Raw genomic sequence first — 25,391 nt, 5'->3', positions numbered from 1 at the left:
GTGAGGGCTGTGGGATCATTATACTATAAGGGGCTATGTAGACATCATATTTTATGGGGGCTGTGCACTCATTGTACTATGTGGGGGCTGTGGGGTTATTACATGGGGGCTATGTAGACCTCATATTGTATGGGGTGTGCGCTCATTGTACTATGTGGGGGCTGTGGGAATATTATACTTAGTTGGGTAATCATGCTGGGTGGGGGTGGGGGGTCATTATACTATGAGGGGGCTATGTAGACATCATATTGTATGGGGGGTGCACTCATTGTACTGTGTGGGGGCTGTGGGAGCATTATACTTAGTTGGGTAATCATGCTGGGTGGGGGCTATGGGGTCATTATACTATGAGGGGCTATGTAGACATCATATTGTATGGGGGGGTGCACTTTTTGTACTGTGTGGGGGCTGTGGGAGCATTATACTTTGTGGAGTAATCATACTGGGTTTGGGTTGTGGGGTCATTATACTGTGAGGGGGCTATGTAAACATCATATTATATGGGACCTGTGGACTCATTATACTGTGTGGGGGCATTATACTTTGTGGGGCCTCTGGGGACATCATACTGAGTGTGGGTAGCAGTGAGAGCTTCATATTATTTTCAGGACTTTGGGGAATGTACTATGGGGTATTAAACTGTGTGACAAGGAAGGGAAATATGGGATTTTGTCCTGTGAGGCATCATACTGTGTGAGAGGATGTGGGGCATCATATTATGTATGGGGTAATCTGCAGTGGAGTCATTATAATTAGGGATGATCGAATACCTCAAATATTCGGCTTTGCAATTTTTTTCCAAATAAGTCTCCGCTATGCGAATATTCGATGTGCAATGTAAGTCTTTGGGAAGCCCGAATAGTTCCGAATAGTTGTTATTCGGGCTTCCCATAGACTTACATTGCGCATCGAATATTCGCGAATAGTCGAATTGCGGCGACCTATTCGGAAAATATTTGCGAAGCCAAATATTTGAAGTATTCGATCATCCCTAATTATAATATATGAGGGAACAGTGTGGGAATCATACTGTGTGAGAGGACGTGGGGCATCATATTACTTGTGGGGTAATCTACTGTGGGGTCATTATACTATATGGGGAAACAGTGGGGGCATCATACTGTGTGAGAGGATGTGGGGTATCATATTATGTATAGGGGACTTTGCTGTGGGGTCATTATAATATATGGGGGAACAGTGGGGGCATCATACTGTGTGACAGGATGTGGGGCATCATATTATGTATAGGGGACTTTGCTGTGCTGTCATTATACTATATGGGGGAACAGTGGGGGCATCATACTGTGTGACAGGATGTGCAGCATCATATTATGCATGGGGGAATCTACTGTGGGGTCATTATACTATATGGGAGAACAGTGGGGGCATCATACTGTGTGACAGGATGTGGGGTATTATATTATGCGTGGGGGAATCTACTGTGGGGTCATTATACTATATGGGGGAACAGTGGGGGCATCATACTGTGTGACAGGATGTGGGGCATCATATTATGCGTGGGGGAATCTACTGTGAGGTCATTATACTATATGGGGGAACATTGGGGGCATCATACTGTGTGACAGGATGTGGGGCATCATATTATGCGTGGGGGAATCTACTGTGGGGTCATTATACAATATGGGGGAACAGTGGGGGCATCATACTGTGTGACAGGATGGGGGACATCATATTATGCGTGGGGGAATCTACTGTGGGGTCATTATACAATATGGGGGAACAGTGGGGGCATCATACTGTGTGACAGGATGGGGGACATCATATTATGTGTGGGGTAATCTACTGTGAGGTCATTATACTATATGGGGGAACAGTGGGGGCATCATACTATGTGACAGGATGTGGGGTATTATATTATGCGTGGGGGAATCTACTGTGAGGTCTGTGTCGCCCCGCCGGTGCTGTGTCGGTGTCGGTGCGTTACCTTCAGGGACTCCACGTTGCTGGATCTCCGTCACTGGTAGGAAATCTTCTGTTTTGATCGTGACGCCACTCTCAGATTTGCGGTCAGAGGGGACCGCCACTGCAGGTTAGAGGACGCCTGGGGCTGATGGTGGGTGCAGTCGGGTGTAGTAGCCTCCTGAGAGTGAGGCAAGCCCCAGGGCCCTTTGTAAAGCTGTAGTACCACAAGTCGCAGAATGACCACACACAGGCAGAGTGTCTTTCAGGGTTTTTACTCACTTCAGGTGGCAGGGTGAGTAACCCGGGCGTAGCTGGGATGAACCAGGTGGGAACCAGGTATCCTTCCGGCTGACTGTATGAGGGTGACTACAAACTCGCCTTCCTTAGCCCTTGGTGGTTTGGGGTGACCCCGACTTTGAGTCCCTATGGGGGTCACCCAGGGAAGATGCTCCAAGCCTCTCTCCCCTTCTTGTGTTGCCGTGTGCTTGTTCCCCGGGCCAGGCCACTCCAGCCTCTTGCCTCCTGTGACCTATGGGCCCTACTTGCGGTTACGTGGCTGCGGCTTTTGGTTGTTGTGGTGTGGGCTGTAAGAGCCCCACACCGGCAGGTTTAGCAGGGAAAGGTGAATCTATCCTCGCTTCGGGATCTGCCGCCCGGTTGGGCCTGGTGCTCTCTAGAAGTCTCCTTACTTCCCACTCCGTGCACTCCCTAGCTGAAGCTGGCTTTCAGGCAGCACTCCTAGTTGACCGTTCTCCCCCGTCTGTAGTCACTGCGCGGGCGCTGTTAGACAGCATCAGCCCCACAGGTCTGCTCCTCACTGAGCCCTCTGGAGTTCTCCTTCTAACTGACTCACTGCTCCTCCTCTCCTGTTCTTGCCTACGCCACCTAGCAACCAGATTCTCCACCACACCCCTTGAGAGGAGATGGAGGCTTTTAACCCCCTGCCACTATTCCAGTGGAGGTATAGGCTTTGCCCCCTCCTGGGATCCCCAGGGGTCCTCTCATGGGTACATGTGTGAGACCTGATCACTATGCGCCTGTGTTCCACACCCCTGTCAGCCTTCTGGATTACCTGTATTGTACTGTTCCCAGCATGGGTGCAGTACTCAGTGGTGCCTGACCAGGTCAGGGGCGCCACATTCCCCCTTAGTTATCACCAGCACGTCCTCGGGCTGCAAGACAACATTTTAAAATGCATAAAACATTAAAACATGTAAAACATTTAAAAGCACCAGGTATCAGACATCACCACCCTCCACCCACAAGTCTGTTAACCCACCCAAAACCCTTTCACGTTGGCCGCGACTTCAGCCACTTCTGGCAGGATGTAGAGGCGGCTTTCATGGGCTGGTGGTTTCAGGGTCTACCTGGCCTGGTGGATCCGCGCCGTCAGCCTCTTCTGGCAGGATTCAGAGGCGGCCTCCACAGTTGGTGCTGACCAGGTACCCTCTTTGTGGTGGTGAGCCAAGGCCCCATAAACAGGCGTGCTCTCTGGTCGCAGGTGAGCCAAGGCCCTTTTCTACGGACGGGCCCCCCTGGTTGCAGACGAGCCAAGCCCCTAAACAGGCTGGCCCTGGTGGTGGTGCCACTGGTGTAACTATTTACACTGCGAGAGTTTGTGGCTATAGCAAGTTCATAGCCTTAAGTTTGTTTCTCACAATAGTTTTTGTGGGCGCATTTCTTAAACGTTGCAAACAAAACTTTTCTAAACTGGTCAAAACAGTAACTTCTTACTTTACTTTGCTTTACTCCTCTTTTTCACTAGGGCGAGGGCACGTTGGGCACTGGCACCTGTGACTTTCTTGCTCTTTGTCTCTTTCTTCATCTGTAGGTTCTGTGTCTTTATCTCTGTCTTGTCTTTTCTTGGCGGGCCGCGCCTGGCATGGCGGCGGCCTGGTCTTGGCGGGCCGCGCCCTGGATGGCGGCGGCCTGGTCTTGGCGGGCCGCGCCCTGGATGGCGGCGGCCTGGTCTTGGCGGGCCGCGCCTGGCATGGCGGCGGCCTGGATCAGTGTCGCTGTTGCAGGGGGCTCTGTGCAGGCTGGGCTGGACGTCGCTGCAGCAGTTTGGGCTTGGCGGGCCGCGCCCTGTATGGCGGCGGCCTGGTCTTGGCGGGCCGGGCAGGGCATCGCTGCAGGGACTGGGTCTCGGTGGGCCGAGCAGGGCATCGCTGCAGCCGCTGGGGCTTGGAGGGCCGCACCTGGCGTGGCTGCGGCCTGCTTCAGCGTCGCCGCACCGGACGCCTCTTCAGGGACCGCGGACGTGGCAGCAGGGGTCGGGGCACTTGCGCGGGCCGGGGCATCATTCGACTCACCCGTTGTTGGTAGCACTGGGGTCTGCGTCGTCGCCGTCCCGCCTGACACCCGGCATGCAGCTCTCCCTTCATAGGCCCGAACCGCCGCGGTCAGCTCCTGCAGTTCCATCCGTTCCTCCCGAATCTGCTCCACGACCCGGGTCTCCAGCCGGTTGCAAAACTGGGCCAGCTCTCGGTACCACCAGGCAGCGGAGCCTGGTTCTGGGTTCCTGCGGTCAGACGCCATTTCTTCTGCGCCGTCTTCTGCACGGTCTCCCAGCAGTGGACTCTTCGCTGCCTCCTGTAACAAGCTGTCCAGTTTCTGCTCTGCCTCTTTCAGCAGCTCCTCTCCCAGCAGCAGGCTTGTGGCTCTCTTTCCTTCCCGCCGTCTCTCGACGCTTCCACTCTCATAGCTGGCAAGGTCAGAACTCTGCAGGGGATCTCTGGGTAGCCACGCCTCTTCGTGGGCGGTAACTTCTTCCAGCGCGGGCTGCTGTTGTTTTTCAGCGCGCTTTTCATGGTGGCAATATGGCGGCGCTTCCAATTTTTCAAGCGGACCGCCCAGGCACATGGTCACCTGTCTGAACAGGTCTAGTCCTTATCCTGTTCGTGACGCCAGATGTGTCGCCCCGCCGGTGCTGTGTCGGTGTCGGTGCGTTACCTTCAGGGACTCCACGTTGCTGGATCTCCGTCACTGGTAGGAAATCTTCTGTTTTGATCGTGACGCCACTCTCAGATTTGCGGTCAGAGGGGACCGCCACTGCAGGTTAGAGGACGCCTGGGGCTGATGGTGGGTGCAGTCGGGTGTAGTAGCCTCCTGAGAGTGAGGCAAGCCCCAGGGCCCTTTGTAAAGCTGTAGTACCACAAGTCGCAGAATGACCACACACAGGCAGAGTGTCTTTCAGGGTTTTTACTCACTTCAGGTGGCAGGGTGAGTAACCCGGGCGTAGCTGGGATGAACCAGGTGGGAACCAGGTATCCTTCCGGCTGACTGTATGAGGGTGACTACAAACTCGCCTTCCTTAGCCCTTGGTGGTTTGGGGTGACCCCGACTTTGAGTCCCTATGGGGGTCACCCAGGGAAGATGCTCCAAGCCTCTCTCCCCTTCTTGTGTTGCCGTGTGCTTGTTCCCCGGGCCAGGCCACTCCAGCCTCTTGCCTCCTGTGACCTATGGGCCCTACTTGCGGTTACGTGGCTGCGGCTTTTGGTTGTTGTGGTGTGGGCTGTAAGAGCCCCACACCGGCAGGTTTAGCAGGGAAAGGTGAATCTATCCTCGCTTCGGGATCTGCCGCCCGGTTGGGCCTGGTGCTCTCTAGAAGTCTCCTTACTTCCCACTCCGTGCACTCCCTAGCTGAAGCTGGCTTTCAGGCAGCACTCCTAGTTGACCGTTCTCCCCCGTCTGTAGTCACTGCGCGGGCGCTGTTAGACAGCATCAGCCCCACAGGTCTGCTCCTCACTGAGCCCTCTGGAGTTCTCCTTCTAACTGACTCACTGCTCCTCCTCTCCTGTTCTTGCCTACGCCACCTAGCAACCAGATTCTCCACCACACCCCTTGAGAGGAGATGGAGGCTTTTAACCCCCTGCCACTATTCCAGTGGAGGTATAGGCTTTGCCCCCTCCTGGGATCCCCAGGGGTCCTCTCATGGGTACATGTGTGAGACCTGATCACTATGCGCCTGTGTTCCACACCCCTGTCAGCCTTCTGGATTACCTGTATTGTACTGTTCCCAGCATGGGTGCAGTACTCAGTGGTGCCTGACCAGGTCAGGGGCGCCACAGGTCATTATACTATATGGGGGAACAGTGGGGGCATCATACTGTGTGACAGGATGTGGGGTATTATATTATGCGTGGGGGAATCTACTGTGGGGTCATTATACTATATGGGGGAACATTGGGGGCATCATACTGTGTGACAGGATATGGGGCATCATATTATGTGTGGGGGAATCTACTGTGGGGTCATTATACTATATGGGAGAACATTGGGGGCATCATACTGCAAGGTGGGGAACAATTGGCTGACATTAAGGTACAGTCTTGGCGTAAAATTAAAAATGTCAGCATGTCCCTCTTTCCTATGTTTCAAAGTTGGTAGCAATGCTTCTATAGATCTTGTATTGGGGCCCCGGAACCTCACATTACCCCCCCCTTTTTTAGCAGAGACATTTTTCAGGTTTTGCAGGTTCTTTCAGTACAAGTGCATGACACAGCATAACAAATAGACGCTGTGATCCGAGCCCCCTCTCCTCCCACCCACTTCGGCTGCCTCCGAGGTCGCCCGTATTGGATGATGTCATCGGTTGATGTGGAGTGGCTGACTCATGCAGGAACAATCATTTTCCATCTCAGCGCTCGGGACACATAAAATAAGAGTAATTGGATCCGGAGGTGTTCTCCTCCTGGGAATATTTACAATGGAAAGATGTTCCTGTGAACAAGCCGAGTTAGCTGGGATTCATTTACCCCATGCTCGTATTGGAGTTAAAAAATGTGTCTTCCTGTGTGTTAGAACTCCGCAAAATATTAGACGCAGATATAGCAGAGCTGAATATGTCACTAGCGTGTAGGATGGTATGAGATTATTAAAAGGATCTCAAATTTTTCTACAAACAGCGCCCCTCATGCCCATTTGCTGTGACGGGTATTACAGCTCAACGCCACTCAACACCAGACATAGCCAGAAGCGTTGCTGTTCATGAATATAAAGCCGTCTCTTTTTACTAATTCCAATTACGCTCTTCACTTTAAGAGAACTGAGTACCTGCTATTCTACAGTGTGTCCACCCATATCCTGTCCACCCCCATTAACTTGAGAACGGCGGCAGCTATAGGCATAGAAGTGGTGTCTAGGTATAGTAAAGTAGCCATGCGCTATGCAATGAAACCACCTATAGCGCCATCTGGTTGAAAACAACAGAGTTAGCATTTTTATCTCGAAAATGGAACAAGATAGAGAAAAAAAAAAGAATTACAAAGTTGTAGGGCATTATTAATTCAATACGAATCGACACCTTGCATACAGAAATGCTATGATATGAAACCCATGACCCCCCCAAAACATTGAATGCTGGTCATGCATATGGCGCTCATTTAACTTTGATGCTGAAAGTGGCCCCCGTCAGCTGCAATGTACATCTGGACTCTGCACAGCATACTGTATCTTGCTGCACGTTGTGCAATATGGTAGGTGACACGTTTGCACAAGCATCTGTGATACGTCGTCGTAGGTCCTGCAATGTTGGTGGAGGGGTCGCATACACCTGCTGTTTGATGTGACCTTACAGAAAGAAGTCCAATGGATTCAGGTCAGATGAGCGTGGAGTCCACTCCACGCAGCCACCATACCCAATGACTTGTAGGAAGGTCTCCATGAGGTATCGCCTCACGTCCGCAGCCTTGTGAGTTTTACACATTCTAATCATAGCATTTCTGTATGCAAGGTGTCGAATCGTATTGAATTGATGATGCCCTACAACTTTGTAATTCACTTTTTTTCTTTATCTCGTTCCGTTTTCGAGATAAAAATGTTAACTCCGTTGTTTTCCACCAGGTGGCGCTATAAGTGGTTTCATTGCGTAGCCCATGGATACTTTACTATACCTAGACACCACTTCTATGCCTATAGCTGCCGCCGTTCTCAAGCTAATGGCGGTGGACAGGATATGGGTGGACACACTGTATAGTAAGCATCATATGGGGATGTCAGCAACTGATCAACTCTGCTACATCCGGCAAACTCAGATCTGCTTTGTAAGGTATAAAATAGTGCTCTGAGAGATTCAGAAATATATTTTTCATATTCCTTAGGTAGCATAGAAACACATAAAGTTAAATGGTCACTGTTATTTTAAGAAACTTTGCATCCAATAATAGTACAAAAAAGAGAGAACCTTTGTAATATATATGTATCAGACAAAATATGCTACTTTCTCCACTTATGAGCCACATCTTTACCTTCACCTGCCTCTTAAACCCATTATTCACACCTGCCTCTTAAACCCATTATTCACTCAGAAAAGCCTGCTTAAATCTGTCATGTTCAAGACAGAAGGGACTGACCACTCACTGAGGGATCAGATTACAGCTGCCTATTAAAATCTATGTAGAGGGAGCAGAGTGAGGAGCCTAGTGATAGAGGTAGAGGGGCCCACAGAGTCTTACTACTGCTTGCTATTAAAGGGAATCTGTCAGCAGGTTTTTACTACCTCATCTGAGATCAACATAATGTAGGCAAAGAGATCCTGAATCCAACGATGTATCACTTAGATTACTGACACAATTAGAATTTTTAGGTTTAGCCATGTAGCAGAACTGTGAGAGCTGCTCCTACCTACACTAGGCTCTCAATAGAGATTGCACAGTGAAAGTGAGATGCCAATCACAGGAGAGGTGTGCCGGACTGCTCTGTGGGTGACATTGTAGTCTGAGCAATGATAAGTCTTGCTAATTAAACCAACATAGCATATAAACAACAGATGAGACTGTGACAAGACAGGCATTCCTGAATTCTCTGTGTTAACCCTTGCAGCATGCTGTCTTCAGGTTACACAGCAAAAACCTGCTGATAGATTCCTTTTAAGTGCTTAATACTGCTGTATAAGGTCCTTATGAACATATTTTAGATAGAGACAGGAGACCAGAAATGTAAGTCTTTGTGTGCTGCTCATGGGAGACAATATAGCAGTTAGACTCCACCCACTAGCTCAGAGACAACTGAAAATTAGAAATAAAGCCTGCAGAGGGGAAACCTGGTGAAAAATGTATAAACGAGTAATAAAATAAACAGATAAAGTGTCGTGTCCACAAGAAAAGTCACCTGGAGAGAAAGGTATGCTTTAAGTTTCCCTTTAATTCATGATATAGTAAATGCTCAAAATCTATTCTCAGAACCACACACGGCAATCGTGCAAAATCAGAAGAGCCTAGAGCCATTAGATCCTATCAGCTGCAGAGCAGCGCTTACAGGCTGTAAAGCAAACAGCTTGTAAGTGCTTGCTCCTCGCCTGTGAAACCATTCTGTGGTGGCCGGTAACCTAGGCGATGCAATGTAAACTATGGAATAAGAATCCATCTGTTCTTGAAAATGGAAAGGATTGTAGCTCAGAAGTAAATTGTAGCTCAGTTTTCAATTTTAACTATTAATCCAGACGAGGTAACCCCTTTAAAAACAGGAAAATGAATCTACATCTCTAGTTAGTGGCCAACTATGAGGAAAATTGTATAACAATAACTGCAATAAAGGCATCATACTATACATTTATGAACCACCGACAAAAGAGAATGAGGTATATTTCATGCACACTGAATGATTTCTGTCCAAAAAACATTGAAATGTTTCCAAACTTAAATATTTTAACCCTTTTCCAATGAATAATCTAATAAGAGCCATTAAAGGGAGTCTGTCAGCAGGTTTTTGCTATGTAATCTGAGAACTGCATGCTGTAGGGGTTAAAAACCGAAAATCAACTATGCTTTTCTTATCAGGCTGTGTGCTGATGTTTACATAAACTAAAGGCTGTATCAAGTAGTGATTATAATTGCAGGACTACAATGGCAGTCCGCCATGCCCCCTCCTCTGCTCTGATTAACACCTTACTGTTAATGTACAGTCTCTATAGAGAGCCTGCGGTGGGAGGGGTTAGGTTTCCCAGCTCAGCTACATCTAAAAATTCTGAGTAATCTAAGTGATATATCATTGGATTCAGAGTCTCTTTGTCTACATTATGCTGCTATCAGATGAAGTAGCAAAAACCTGCTGACAGATTCCCTTTAAAGGAATTAAAGGTTTATTTACCGCAACATTCAATGAGACACAAAATAAAAGATTCATAATGCTTAAAGAAATCATAAGGACCCCCAAAACTAAAATGGGTTCCAATCAAAACTCCCCCATAATTGTATACGATCTTTTCAGATACATTTTTACAAGTTTATAACTGCCTCATTTTACGAAGTCAAAACCAAAAATTGACTCCCTGAAGCCAACACTAGGGGGAGCTCAACGCTTATTGATTTATTCAGCTGGTAGTCGGTATAATAGAAGCATAGAGGTCGATGAGCGCCACCTGGTGGCAGTGATAAGATATGGCTATGATTGAAGAGAAGCAGGCAAAAGACAATAAAACATTATAATAGTTAGAGGTTGGAGTAAAAATCTCTTGTACTGCACCTGATAGTCCTGATATGTCGGCTTTTGGCAGGTGACGCGCCTTCAGCACCACCACCGTTAGCGTGTTAGTAGTTGATTGGTAACACAGAGAGATCAGCAATTCTCCACGGCCTGACGATTTCTAAAAGTCAATACAAGACAGTCATTATTACAGGCTGCGACAGATAATGAGCAAATACTTTACAAATGAATTACATACTGGCATATTAACAACCAATATTCCAATCTTTTCATATTCAGGTGATTATCATGAATAAATCTATACAATTATGGAATAATAAGTTAATATACTGTCCTAGGTCGGACAACACCAGGGCAGGACTGGCTAGCTGGCAATTCTGGTAAAAGGTCCTTGTGGGCAAGACTGACTGACTGGCAATTCTGGGAAAAGTGCTAAATTGGCAGGACTGGCTGTCTGTATATTATGGAAAAAGTACCAAATTGGCAGGACTGGCTGTCTGTATATTATGGAAAAAGTGCCAAATGAGCAGGACTGAGTGACAATTCTGGAAATAGTGCAAATGGGATGGGCAGGAGTGACTGTCTGGCAATTCAGGAAAAAGTGCCAAATACGCAGGACTGACTGACTGGTAATCCTGGAAAAAGTGCCAAATACGCAGGACTGGCTGTCTGGCCATTCTGGAAAAAGTGCCAAATGGGCAGGACTGACTGGCCATTCCGCAAAAAGTGCCAAATGGGCAGGACTGACTGGCAATTCTGGAAAAAGTGCCAAATGGGTTGGACTGACTGGCCATTCTAGAAAAAGTGCCAAATGGGCAGGACTGACTGGCAATTCCGCAAAAAGTGCCAAATGGGCAGGACTGACTGACAATTCTGGAAAAAGTGCCAAATGGGCAGGACTGACTGGCCATTCTGGAAAAAGTGCCAAATGGGCAGGACTAAACAATAGGATAAAGAGAATAGGATTAAAGATGTTTAGCCTTGTATTGATCAAAGTAAAGGAGCCCCAAAACCAAACACCAAGGTAATCTCTATTTTTTAACTGCAGATGAGGTTACACATAGGTTAAAAATAGAGATTACCTTGGCGTTTGGTTTTGGGGCTCCTTTGCATTGGTCAATACAATGGCTAAATCTCTCATTCCTATTATTCATAGCAGTTATGCATATTCCATTTTCAGGTTTTTCACTTTTTTTCAGATAGTCCATTGTATTTTTCAGTCTAGTAGTCCCATAGCAGTTTTGCTTTTCATTATTCCCCTATACATTGTGACTGGTGTGCAACTCTTTATCCTATTGTTTAGTTGTATATTTTTGAGATTTGCACCCTGTTCACACCATAGGTGTTCCAGACGTACATTCTTTAAATGGGGAGGACTACCTGACTGGCAACTCTGGGTAAAAAAAGTTACATATGGGCTAGTTCATCATTGGACCACATCGGCCCATAACACCTCTAACAAAATCAGCACCATCAGGGCTCCAATACCTTTTACAACTGTTAACCTCAGAAGCCTGCTCTGAAACTTAGGCAGAACGCAAGACGTTTTCAGTCTATGGTTTTCAAGAGTTTGGCGCCATACAGGAAACATCAGGTGGCGCAATGACGTCACTATGCTGCACTGGCATGGTAACTGCAGTAGAGGAGCAGGAAGAGCGCATCACCATGATGTGGTGTTGGAGATGGGGGATGTGAGTATTAGTTTATTTTTTCACAGGCACAGGGCACTATAATATTACTATAAGGTGGCAGAATGGGGGTCATTATTAAGAGGAGGCCAAACGGAGAGTCATTATTAAAAGGAGGAATAATGGGGGTGTAGTAGCCCAGAGATGGGTTTATAGTCTTAACGGTAGATACATGATGCATGCGGCACACACTTTTACATTCAGTTATTCTCCCCACAGGCCTTGCTATTGGGCAAACTCCCCACAGGCCTTGTTACTGGGTAGACTCCCTACTGGCCTTGTTATTGGGCAGACACCGCACAGGGCTTGTTACTGGGCAGACTCCCCACAGGCCTTGTTATTGAGCAGACTCCCCACAGGCCTTGCTACTGGGCAAACTCCCCACAGGCCTTGTTACTGGGAAGACTCCCTACTGGTCTTGTTACTGGGCAGACTCCCTACTGATCTTGTTAGGCTACTTTCACACTTCCGGTTTGAGCAGTGCGGCTCAATCCGGCTGTGAAACCTAGGCAACGGATGCGGTGAAAACACCGCATACTTTGCATACGTTTTTACATACGGCCCATCCGTTTTTTTCCGGTTGCGGCACGCTACTGAGCATGCGCAGTGGAAGAAACCGCATACAGCTGCCGGATGCATTTTTTCCGCATCGCGCCGCATCCGGCGTCCATAGGCATGCATTGAAAAATGCGCCGCAGCGGCCGGATGTGGCGCGATGCGGTTTGTTTTCCGGAGCAAAAAACATTGCAGGCAACGTTCCATCCGGCCGCGGCATTGGCTAAAACTGCCGCATGCGGCAAAAAACGGACCGAACGCAAGCCCATGCGGCACAATACGGCACTAATGTAAGTCTATGCAAAAAAAAAACGCGACCGGCGGAAAAAAAAAACGGTTGCGGTTTTTCTGCAGAGTGCCGTATTGTGCCGCAGAGCAAAAACCGGATGTGTGAAAGTAGCCTTACTGGGCAGACTCCCCACAGGCTTTGTTACTGGGCAGACTCCCTACTGGCCTTGTTAGGCTACTTTCACACATCCGGTTTTTGCTCTGCGGCACAATACGGCGCTCTGCAGAAAAACCGCAACCGTTTTTTTTTTCCGCCGATTGCGGGTTTTTTTGCATAGACTTACATTAGTGCCGTATTGTGCCGCACGGGCTTGCGTTCGGTCCGGTTTTTGCCGCATGCGGCAGATTTAGCCAATGCCGCGGCCGGATGGAATGTTGCCTGCAACGTTTTTTGCTCCGGCAAAAAAAAACGCATCGCGCCGCATCCGTCCGCTGCGTCACATTTTTCAATGCATGCCTATGAACGCCGGATGCGGCGCGATGCGGAAAAAAGCATCCGGCCGCCGCATGCGGTTTCTTCCACTGCGCATGCTCAGTAGCGTGCCGCAACCGGAAAAAAACGGACGGGCCGCATGTAAAAACGTATGCAAAGGATGCGGTGTTTTCGCCGCATCCGTTGCATAGGTTTCACAGCCGAATTGAGTCGCACTGCTCAAACCGGATGTGTGAAAGTAGCCTAACTGGGCAGACTCCCCACAGGCCTTGTTACTGGGCAGTCTCCCCACAGGCCTTGTTACTGGGCAGTCTCCCCACAGGCCTTGTTACTGGGCAGTCTCCCCACAAGCCTTGCTTGGCACAGCTTACAACACCTGTGACACATGTTAGAGGATCTGACCCATGTCCTGTGTCCTGTGTACATTGCTCTCTGTGTGTCACAGGGTTCACTATTATAAGGAGACACAATAGAGGTCTGTATTATTAGGAAGCACAGAGGGGCATTATTACTTTATAGGACACTGGTTATAGCACTATATCATTGTGTAGAGGTGGGGGAATGTGAGGGGGGGTTGGAACAGAAAGCCAAAGATGTCTGTGTCACGGGCGGAGGAGGGGACGCTGCGCTCTCCCACTGCTCGGGTCCGGCCGCTGCTGCTGCGGCTGCTCGGTGGTGGCTCGAGCGGTGGGCCGGATCTCGGGGACTCGAGCGGCGCTCCTCGCCCGTGAGTGAAAAGGGGGGTTTGGATTGATTGTGGGGATTTATTGTCCGTGAGGCCACCCACGGCTGTGGTGATAATGGTGACACCACCGCTGCTCTGGACGGGGATCCCGGGAGCGGTGACAGGGAGCAGCTTTGTTGTTAGTTCTCCCCTCCGTGGGTAGGGGGTTGGTTGTCCCGGGGCCCGGTGATGGGGTAGAGATGGATGGCAGGCGGGTTACGAGGCCTGGCGAGGTGCAGGGTCGCAGGGGCAGCGCTGTGCCGCACTGCACGGTGGTACTCACTCAGCCCAATAAAGAAGACACAGTTCACGGTAAAACACTCGGCTGGATGGACGGGTACCACAGACGGCTGCGGTGTTGTTTCTCCCGGCAGGTTGATGGTGACTGCCTTTCCCTGCACCTAAGTACGGTTGATGGTTCCAATGGGTTCCCACCGGTAACCCGCTCCCCAGCTTGGATATGGGCTGGAGGAGCCCCTCTTTGCCCGCAGGCGCTGGCCCTGAGAAACGGTTGCCTTGGCGGTGGCGGTGTCTCCCTCTGTTGGTTGGACTGTTGCCTTCTGTCGGGACTTGACTGTTTGGAAACCCAGGAGGTCCCCTTCACTAACGGATTCGGCAAATTCACGGCGACTCCTAGCCTTGCCGGGGTCCGAAAAGCCCCTGCCAGATGGTGCTGGCTTCTCTTTGTGTACCAGTCCAGTACCGCCGGGCCACCGCCCGTCCACGGTCCTTACGGTAACTTGGATAGGCCACTCCTGCAGACGGTCACCACTGTCTGCCAACCTTGCTGATCTGTCCGGGCCACACACCCGGACCAACTTCAGGCTGCTCAACTCCTACTTCCTTCTGCTCACTTTCACTACCAAACTCAATCTGCCTGGTTTTCCCACCTCCAGGACTGTGAACTCCTCGGTGGGCGGGACGAACCGCCTGGCCCACCCCCTGGTGTGATCATCAGCCCCTGGAGGAAGGCAACAAGGGTTTTGTGTCTGACTTCGGTGTGCCTGCTGGGAGTGTGGGCCGTGTGGATGTTGTGCTCTGTGGCCCCTGGCTTGTCCAGGGCGCCACATCTGTGTGTTACATTCTTCAGGGACGAGTTATGGATGGAAGAAGTGGTCATGGCGGTCTGGGCCGAATGGTAAAGAAAAGGAAAGAGAACAACTACAATCATCAAGAACATCACCGGTGAGTTACTGATGTCTATTATTACATTTTCATTGTATGGTGGTGGTAATGTCAGGGATAGCAGTTTTGATGAATGTTCAGTATGACGGTATTATCACTACTGTATAGGCTGGTGATACGTAGATGATCAGACAATATATTATTTGGGTTTTATACTGCAGCATTGAAGTACTGATTAGAAATTATTAGTGTGGTGACATTCTATCACTATATGGTGGTATTATGTGGTCATAGTGTGATGGTATTACTTAGCCTTAAATACCAGAATTATTGGTACTATTAATTTTGCAGTAAATCTTGATTTCCTCCAGTATTAGTTAGAGTCATATGTGTAATAGAGACCCTCATCTGTGGAATTGTGTGGGGGGCTGCATGGGCTGAATCTCAGCCCCAGTCGGACCCAGCACAGCACTTTCAATTTTAACACCTGTTATTCCTATTTATATCTATGATTTTTTTGCTGGTCAGTATTGTCTGTTCCTATGGAGTCCAGTTCTCCGGGGAGGGAGAGGTACCTATTAATCTTGTTGTTTTCTCCTAGCAAGCAACCAGCTTCCCTGCAGAGACCTGCTGGTTGAATGAGCAGCCACCTCCCTGCAGGCTTCTGTACAATATGGAAGTTCGGCAGAAACCTCTCTGCCGTATCCTGGAAATTATTGAGGATAGAAAGCCACATCCTTACAGGGTTGTGGAAATGATCAAAGGTGGGCTGCCACATCTCTGCACGGTCCCCGAAATGATCGAAGGTGGGCCATCACATCACTGCAGGGTCATGGAAATGGTCTAATGTGGGCCACCACATCCCTGCAGAGTCCTGGAAATTATCAAAGGTGGGCCACCACATCCCTGCAGGGTCCTAGATATGATCAAAGGTGGGCCACCACATCCCTGCAGGGTCCTAGATATGATCAAAGGTGGGCCACCACATCCCTGCAGGGTCCTAGATATGATCAAAGGTGGGCAACCACATCGATGAAGGATCCTGGAAATGATTGAAGGTGGGCCATTACATCACTGCAGGGCCCTGGAAATGGTCTAAGGCGGGAAGCCATATCCCTGCAGGGTTCTGGAAATGACTAAAGGTGGGCCACCGCATCAGTGCAGGTTCCTGGAAATGGGCGAAGGTGGGCAGCCACATCCCTGCAGGGTTCTGGAAATGACTGAAGGTGGGCTGCCACATCAGTGCAGGATCTTGGAAATGATTGAAGGTGGGCCGCCACATCAGTGCAGGGTCCTTGAAATGGACGAAGGTAGACAGCCACATCCTTGTAGGGTACTGGAAATGATCAAAGGTGGGCAGCCACATCCCTGCATGGTCCTAGAAATGATCGATGGTGGGCTGCCACATCAGTGCAGGGTCCTGGAAATAGGCGAAGGTGGAAAGCCACATTCCTGTAGGGTTTGTGAAATGATCGGAGGTGGGCAGCCACATACCTGCAGGGTCCTGGGAATGATTGAAGGTGGACCGCCACATCCTTGGAGGGTTCTTGAAATGGACGAAGGTGGGCAGCCACATCTCTGCACGGTCCTAAAAATTATCAAAGGTGGGCCACCACATCAATGCAGGGTCCTGGAAATGATTGAAGGTGGGCTGCTACATTTTTGCATGGTCCTGGAAATGTGTGAAGGTGGGATGCCACATCCTTGCAGGGTCCTAGAAATGATCAAAGATGGGTCGCCAACAACATTGCAGGGTCCTGGAAATGATCGAAAGTGGACCGCTATATTCCTCCAGGGTCCTGGAAATTATGGAAGGTGGGTCATCACCTCCTACAAGGTCCTGGAAATAATTGAAGGTGAGCCGCCACATCATTGCAGGGTCGTGGAAGTTATTAAAGGTGGGCCGCCACATCCCTGTAGGGTTTTGGAAATGATTGAAGATGGGCCACCACATCAAAGCAGGGTCCTGGAAATGATCAAGGGTGGACCGCCACATTCCTGCAGGGTTCTGGAAATAATCGAAGGTGGGCCACCACATCCTTGCAGGGTCCTGGAAATGATGGAAGGTGGGGAGCCACATCCCTGCAGGGTCCTGCAAATGATCGAAGGCGGGCCGCCACATTATTGCAGGGTCCTGGAAATGATTGAAGGTAGGCGGCCACATCCCAGCAGGATCCTAGAAATGATCGAAGGTGGGCCACCACATCACTGCAGGGTCCTGGAAATGATTGAAGGTGTGCTGCCACATCCCTGCAGGATCCTCAAAATGATCGAGGGTGGGCAGCCACATCCCTGCAGGGTTCTGGAAATGATTGAAGGTGGGCTGCTACATTTCTGCATGGTCCTCAAAATGATCGAAGGTGAGATGCCATATCCTTGCAGGGTCCTGGAAATGTTCGAAGGTGGGATGCCACATCCTTGCAGGGTCCTAGAAATGATCAAAGATGGGTCGCCAACAACATTGCAGGGTCCTGGAAATGATTGAAAGTGGACCGCTATATTCCTGCAGGGTCCTGGAAATTATGGAAGGTGGGTCATCACCTCCTACAAGGTCCTGGAAATAATTGAAGGTGTGCCGCCACATCATTGCAGGGTCGTGGAAGTTATTAAAGGTGGGCCGCCACATCCCTGTAGGGTTTTGGAAATGATTGAAGATGGGCCAACACATCAAAGCAGGGTCCTGGAAATGATCAAGGGTGGACCGCCACATTCCTGCAGGGTTCTGGAAATAATCGAAGGTGGGCCACCACATCCTTGTAGGGTCCTGGAAATGATGGAAGGTGGGGAGCCACATCCCTGCAGGGTCCTGCAAATGATCGAAGGCGGGCCGCCACATTATTGCAGGGTCCTGGAAATGATTGAAGGTAGGCGGCCACATCCCAGCAGGATCCTAGAAATGATCGAAGGTGGGCCACCACATCACTGCAGGGTCCTGGAAATGATTGAAGGTGTGCTGCCACATCCCTGCAGGATCCTCAAAATGATCGAGGGTGGGCAGCCACATCCCTGCAGGGTTCTGGAAATGACTGAAGGTGGGCAGCCACATCCCTGCAGGGTTCTGGAAATGACTGAAGGTGGGCAGCCACATCCCTGCAGGGTTCTGAAAGTATTGAGGATGGGTAGCCACTTACTTGAAAGATTTCGAGAATGATTGAGGGTGGGCAGCCATCTTTCTGCAGGTTACTGGATATTACGGGTGTGGATGACCCCCTTCCCTGCAGGTTTCTGGATACAATTGTTTAGGCAGCCAGCCACCGACATTTCTAGAAATTACCTTCCTACAGATTTCTATTAATGATTATCAGTAGGCAGCCACTTCCTTGCACATTTCTAGAAGGAAAATAACTATATTGGATCCTATATTCTCCCCTATCATCTAAGCAAATAAAATATAGCCTGGTTGCTTTTGCCAAAAATGTATTTAAATAGGAGCTGTCCTTTCAACAAACTTTGCATAAATCAATACAAATCAGACAAATCTCCTTCTTTCTCCACTTATGAGCCATTTCTTTCCCTCTGTCTTTCCCTGTGAATCCATCATCCTTTCTGAATAAAACAACCCACCTCCAAAAAAACTGCCAGCACAGTGAGGTGTCAGGTTACACTGTCTAGAAAGGGAATCTATCAGCAGGCTTTTGCTATGTAATCTGATAGAAGCATAAGGCAGGGGCAAATACCTTGATATCAGCAATGTGTCACTTACTTGCAGTTTCAATAAAATCAGTGTTTTATCAGCAGGAGATGATTATTAGATGACTAGGTGTCTCATGCTCTGTGTAACCCTGCCCCACCAGGGAGTAGCAGTTTCCTGGCAAAGTATACAGAAAACTGCCAATCAGTGGTGCTGGCAGGGTTATACACAACTCAGCATTCTGAGTAGTGCTTGAAACTAGTGATTGCATTAAAATGACATCAAGCAACCCAGCAAGTGACACATCTCTGGAATCAGGGTCTCAGCACCTACATCATGCTGCTCTCAGATTACATACAAAAAACCTGCTGACAGTTTTTATTTAATTGCAAGATATTAGTTCACATGGATCATTCATGGGTTTCTCTGAGCTGGACCCAGTCTTAAAAATGTCATCACATGTGAACGTTTTCGGAAACTTTGGCAAATAAGCCACATGAATTAGCATTTTACAGGTAAATAAATGGACAAAATATATTGCATTTATTGCCAATTAATATTTTTTTTGTCTTGTTATTACAGAGTCTGCATTCACTATGGTCTGTGTCAGGTTATACCTCCTATGTTACACTATGAACAGGGGTGAAAGCAGCAAAGGAGCAGAGGCAGAAACAAAGAGATCGTGCTGAGCTTTCTAACAAGTCTTTTACTTCTCACAAAAGCTAGAATCACATCTACACTGCTCAGTACTGTTGTATAATATCCTACAAGCTGCTGCTTTTCTCTGTGTGTGCAAACTAATGAAGATCACAAATCCTTTTCTGTGTGCTGTGAATGGGAGAGATCATAGAAACTAGTCACCACCCACCAGCTCAGAGTCAATTGCAAATTAAGAGATAATGTCTACAGAAGGGATAATTGGTGAAAATGTAGGATACAGGTCACATAATGGCCAGATATGGTGTTATTCTTCACATACACGTACTGCCCCCGTGGAAGCAGCCGAGCTGCTCGGATCCGGGTTCACTGCGGCTCGACGTTTTCCGGACCCGGGGGTCGTGCGACCACTCGAATGAAAAGGGGGGGAATATTTACAGGGAGGTTATAGTTCGTGGCGCCACCCATGGTGTGTGGCAATTAGGAGTGCCACCGCTGCTGTGGGAGTACCCGGGTATGATGGAACGGGGCAGCTAGGTGTTTGAACCCTCCACGGATAGGGGATGGCTCGGGACTCGGTAAAAGGAGGGAAGTGCAGTGGGGATTAAGGAGTCACTCTCGTACTCACTCAGTCCATAAGCAGACACCGACAATCGGGTAAACCAAGTCTCTGGGTACCGCTGCTGCTGAGGGAAGCTCGTCCGGGTCCCGTCCCCAAGTGGTGCTGCCTGGTGGTCCATGACCTGCCTCCTGGCACTTAGTTTAGACTTCAACTTGATGGCCCGGTAGCTTGGAACTAGCCGGGCCCCACTCTCTACTATGGCTAAGTGAGGGAGCTTGCTCTCAGGGCTCATTATTGGGATTTTCTGGACCATTTTTGGTTGGAAAGTCCTATCCCCCTCGTTGCGCTATTGCCCTGATTCTGGAGCAGGTGGGAACAGATCGTGAAGGATTCGTTCTCCTCAGGTGAATTGTCGGGTTGCCTGAAGCTACTCCCCGATCTAGGGTCCGTGTACCCCGTCGTGCCTTGGGTCCCGGACCGGTGATAGGGCCAGGCTGCCGGCTGTCCTCCTCGACAAGCCCGAGCACCTTGCCACGATCCCCTGTGACCGGGAGTCCAACTTCTCTAGGCCCAGACCACCGTCTGTAACCTAGGCAGTTACTTCAGGAGTCCCACTACCGACTTCCTCTCAACTCCACTCCCCTCAACTCGACTCAACTCGGCTGACTACACTTCCTCACCTCCCCTCCCTGACCCCCCAGGTAGGCGACTCTATTCCTCTCAAGCCGTCCACTGGTGTGTCTAGTGGGTGTGGTGCAGGGTGTCTCTAGGGTTTTGATTCGCTGATGGAGGCAGCACCACTTAAGTTGGGACCCAGAACCAAGAAGGAGGCGGCAAACTGCACGGAAGGGCAGCATGTGCAGTACCCTGTGATGACCTGATAGTCCAGGGGCATCACATACACACACAGGACAACTTATTCTGAAACATACATGAAGGTTCGGTTACCCTATAAGGACTCAATATTGTGTGGGAAACAAATGGACTTGTCTGACAGCAAAACGATCACATATTCTTATCTTTTATGCTGATTATTTTGTGCCGATCATCTTTGGAGAGGTTGATCCAAGAGACAAGTTTAGGGAGGCCACATCTGTATTTCACGTTTTTGTATAAAGAAGCTATCGGAAAATTATCAATTAATTAAATCAGGTTTTTGTGCTATATATTTCAACTTCGGTGATTATTTTTTTATGTAGCATGATATGTATTAAAAACTGAAAATAGAGGTCTTGAAATGTTCACACCTGCCATTGGGGATTTTATACTTTTCATACTTCCTTTTGTTTTGTAAAAATAACACATGAACATTAACCTCAATGGTCAGATTTTGACTATATCCGTAATATTGAAGTGTCTAATGAGCATGTGCAAAGGTAATAGGTATTGTCTATGGAGCTGTTATCAGTAATTGTATAGGAGGAGGAGGTGAGCTGAGACATCACTTATTGTGAATGGTGGATCCTGAGTTATCAGCTGTGTATAGAGGTGTTATCAGTCATTATACAGTAGGAGGAGGTGAGCTGTGACATCACCTATTGTAAATGGTGGATCCTGCGTTATCAGCTGTGTATAGAGGTATTATCAATCATTGTACAGGAGGAGGAGGTGAGCTGTGACATCACTTATTGTGAATGGTGGCCCCAGTGTTATCTACTGTATATAGAGGTGTTATCAGTCCTTGTATGGGAGGAGGAGGTGAGATGTGACATGAATGATGGATCTTGTGTTATCTGCTGATTTAGAGGTGTCATCAATCATTGTACAGGGGAGGAGATGAGCTGTGACAACACTATAGTGAATGGTGGATCCTGTGTTATCCATTGAATATAGGGGTGTTATCTGTCATTGTATAAGGGGAGGAAGAAGTGAGCTGTGACAACACCAATAGTGAATGGTGGATCCTGTGTTATCAGCTGTGTATAGAGGTGTTATCAGTCATTGTAAAGGAGGAGGAAGTGAGCTGTGACATCACCTATTGTGAATGGTGACCCCAGGGTTATCTACTGTATATAGAGGTGTTATCAGCCCTTGTATGAGAGGAGGAGGCGAGCTGTGACATCACATATAGTGAATGATGGATCTTGTGTTATCTGCTGAATATAGAGGTGTCATAAGTCATTGTACAGAGGGAGGAGGTGAGCTGTGACAACACCTCTAGTGAACGGTGGATCCTGTGTTATTTATAGTATAGAGAGGTGTTATCAGTCATTGTATAGGGAGAGGAAGAAGTGAGCTGTAACAACACCTATAGTGAATGGTGGATCCTGTCTTATCAGCTGTGTATAGAGATGTTATCAGTCATTATACAGGAGGGGGAGGAAGTGAGTTGTGACATCACCTATGGTTAATGGTGGATTCTGTGTTATCTACTCTATATATATATATATATATATATATATATATATATACATATATATATATATATATATATATATATATATATATATATATATATATATATGTGTGTTATCAGTCATTATACAGGAAGAGGAGGTGAGCTGTGACATCACCTATTGTGAATGGTGTATCCTGTGTTATCTCCTGTATATAGAGGTGTTAGCAGTCATTATACAGGAGGAGGTGAATTGTGACATCACCTATTGTGAATGCTGTGTGTTATCTACTGTATATGGAGGGGTTATCAGTCATTGTACAGGAGGAGGAGGAGGTGAGTTGTGACATCACCTATAGTAAATGGTGCATCCTGTGTTATCAGCTGTGTATAGCGGTGAAACCTGTCATAGTAATCTTGCCTCTTAAAATATGGAGCCATGCTGTAAACTCCTCCAGAAAGAACAGGAAGAATGGCTCCAATTCATCAAGACTGGAGTTTTTTGTGACATCTTGTATTGAGGCATCTGATTCATGAAGAGACGCACAACTCTTAATGCATCCTGGGAGGCGTGAAGTGGCTGCGTCTCTGTGTGCCTCGCCTCAAATCTTGATGAATTGGGGCCTAACATTCTGTAAAGCTTCAGTGAAATAAATAATGTACATAAAATCCTTCTTCAAACAATAGGTCATTTTCTGATGAAACCTTGCCTTTTAGCGTCGTACATGCTCCACCAAACCGGTAATGAGCTAATTACAGTATGGAGCACACACAATGTAATTAGAGGCGTTATGGAACGCAAGAAAAAAAATAGTAAGGAAAAAAACCAGATCAATAAACGAAGAAGGTGACGTTAATGAATGTAATAATTTAGAGCATTACCCGGATGTTTCTCTTATTGATCTCCCTGTTCATCAACACTCTTCCATCAGACAGCTCAATCCCGGAGAGGGGGAAGTAGACCTCTCCGATGACGTCATCTCTGGAGAACCGGTCGAAGCTCAAGATGATGAAGTGGAGGACTAGATCTTGGACCTGGCTGTAAGGGATTCCATAAAACGTGAAGGTCTCGTCGAAGGCTGGGTCAAGGGTCTTCCGGAGGACTCTAGTCTTGACCTTGTGCTTTTTCTCTGGAAGGATGGTCATTTTTATGTAAGGATCAGAAGTCATTGACTGTTCGTCCATCGCCGGAAGAGATCTGGCCTCCTTGATGTTGACCACGAAAGCTTTCTTCTCAAAGTTATACTCTAAGGAGAAGAATAGGCTTCCCAACTTATCTTGCTTCTCCGCAGAGGATAGAGATGAGGTGGAGTTGATACTCTCGGGAGATACAGAATTCTTGTCTTTTTCTTGTAATTGAGGTTGGGAAAAGTCCTCCAGATCTGGAGAGCTCCTGACTTTATTGGCTTTAGGAAAATTGCCATTCAAGTCTCTTTTCTCCAGGTCGAGATGAAGCGACGACTTCGATATGTACGACTTGGGCGACAATTCCGTCTTTTCGTCGGCCCCGAATTTCTTTTTGCTGTTCAGGTTTTCAGGGTATATGTCGACGCCTTTCAACACGTGGACAAATTTGTAAGGAGGAGTTTTGTTGGATTTGGAGGATTTGCGTTGGCAACAGATCCAGGAAAAAAGGGAGACGGTGAACACCAGGCCAAACGCCCCGATGAGGCCAATCATCGTGGGAATTTCGGCTGTAAAAATAAACACAGAGAGGACAACAATTATTAAAAAAAAAGGCCAAAAAGAGCAAAAAAAACCACAAAGATAACATTAATAACATTAATTCAGCTTCCCTATAGAGGAATACACACATTACATGTCAATGGAAGTAATCTAGATGATATGCGCCACCTGGTGGTGACTTCTCAAACTACAATCGATTTTATAATGACGCCCATGTAGTAAAGCTGAGTATGTAATGTGCTTTTAAACTGAGTACTTCTACATCTGTAAAATGTTTGATGGTTCACATAATATAGGTGAAAAAATAAACACCCGAGCTTGAGAATGTCGTATTCTTAATATTAAGCAATCCAAACAATCCAAAGTTAACAATAGAAATTCTCACTATCTGCACCAGAGAGCGGAATATAAAGAAGTGTCACCTCCTCTGTGATCTAAAGGCGTAAAGAATCGCATCCACTTCATGTAAAAGACTGAGGAATATAAACACCTAAAATATGTGTCAAGCAACAACAAGAACTACCGCAATGTCTGCCAACTGGCACAATGACATAGATTTCACGTCTCAATGGTTATCAAGGGGCAGAAAAGGAAGAGAAAATGGCAAAATCAGCTCAACTGTGAGCTATTGGATCCCAGCGCGAAGTCCACTCTGCTACATCCACCGCACCACGTAAGGAGCGGGGAGCACCCAGTCTGGGAATAGCTGCCTGCCAACACTCCACCGGCGCCTGCTACATTTACAGTATTTGTCCATAGACTAGCTTTATTGGGAATGTATCAAATCTTCTACTATTAGTGATATTCTATTGTATCAACCCCATGAAAATCTATCTAATGTTTATCCAGTATATTACACCGAGGTGTGGAGAGGAGAGAGATATGTACAGCGAAGACAGCTCCGCACAATGCAATCTCCCATATACAGAGGAACCAGGAGGAGCGGAGACCAGACAGTATATGTAGGTGCTATAGAAATAAAATGTATTATTTATTAGCAATCTGTCTTATCAATCCACAATCAATCTACTGATCCATCTATGAATTTATCATATCTATCTATCCTTTATCTATCTATCTATCTATTTATCCCTCTATCTATCTATCTATCTATCTATCTATCTATCTATCTATCTATCTATCCCTCTATCTATCCCTCTATCTATCTATTTCTCTATCTATCTATCCCTCTATCTATCCCTCTATCTATCTATTTCTCTATCTATCTATCCCTCTATCTATCCCTCTATCTATCTATTTCTCTATCTATCTATCCATCTATCTATCTATCTATCTATTTATCCCTCTATCTATCTATCTATCTATCTATCTATCTATCTATCTATATATCTATCTATCC

At 47.7% G+C, this 25,391-nt stretch overlaps 1 protein-coding gene across 1 annotated transcript in view; it reads right to left on the bottom strand.

Annotated features, from left to right (window-relative positions):
• The window catches only part of SYT4 (synaptotagmin 4), a 50,224-nt gene that overhangs the window by 19,709 nt on the left and 5,124 nt on the right, over window positions 1-25,391 (bottom strand). The window contains exons 2-3 of the mRNA XM_075327560.1: window positions 23,228-24,039; window positions 10,387-10,507 (exon numbers count right to left, since the gene is read on the bottom strand). Coding sequence (XP_075183675.1) covers window positions 10,387-10,507; window positions 23,228-24,039 — 933 coding nt within the window. The remainder of the gene's footprint in view (window positions 1-10,386; window positions 10,508-23,227; window positions 24,040-25,391) is intronic.

The sequence above is a fragment of the Anomaloglossus baeobatrachus genome, chromosome 1, assembly GCF_048569485.1.
Source record: "Anomaloglossus baeobatrachus isolate aAnoBae1 chromosome 1, aAnoBae1.hap1, whole genome shotgun sequence".
Lineage (NCBI taxonomy): Eukaryota > Metazoa > Chordata > Amphibia > Anura > Aromobatidae > Anomaloglossus > Anomaloglossus baeobatrachus.
This window is presented reverse-complemented; position numbering and strand designations above follow the sequence as displayed.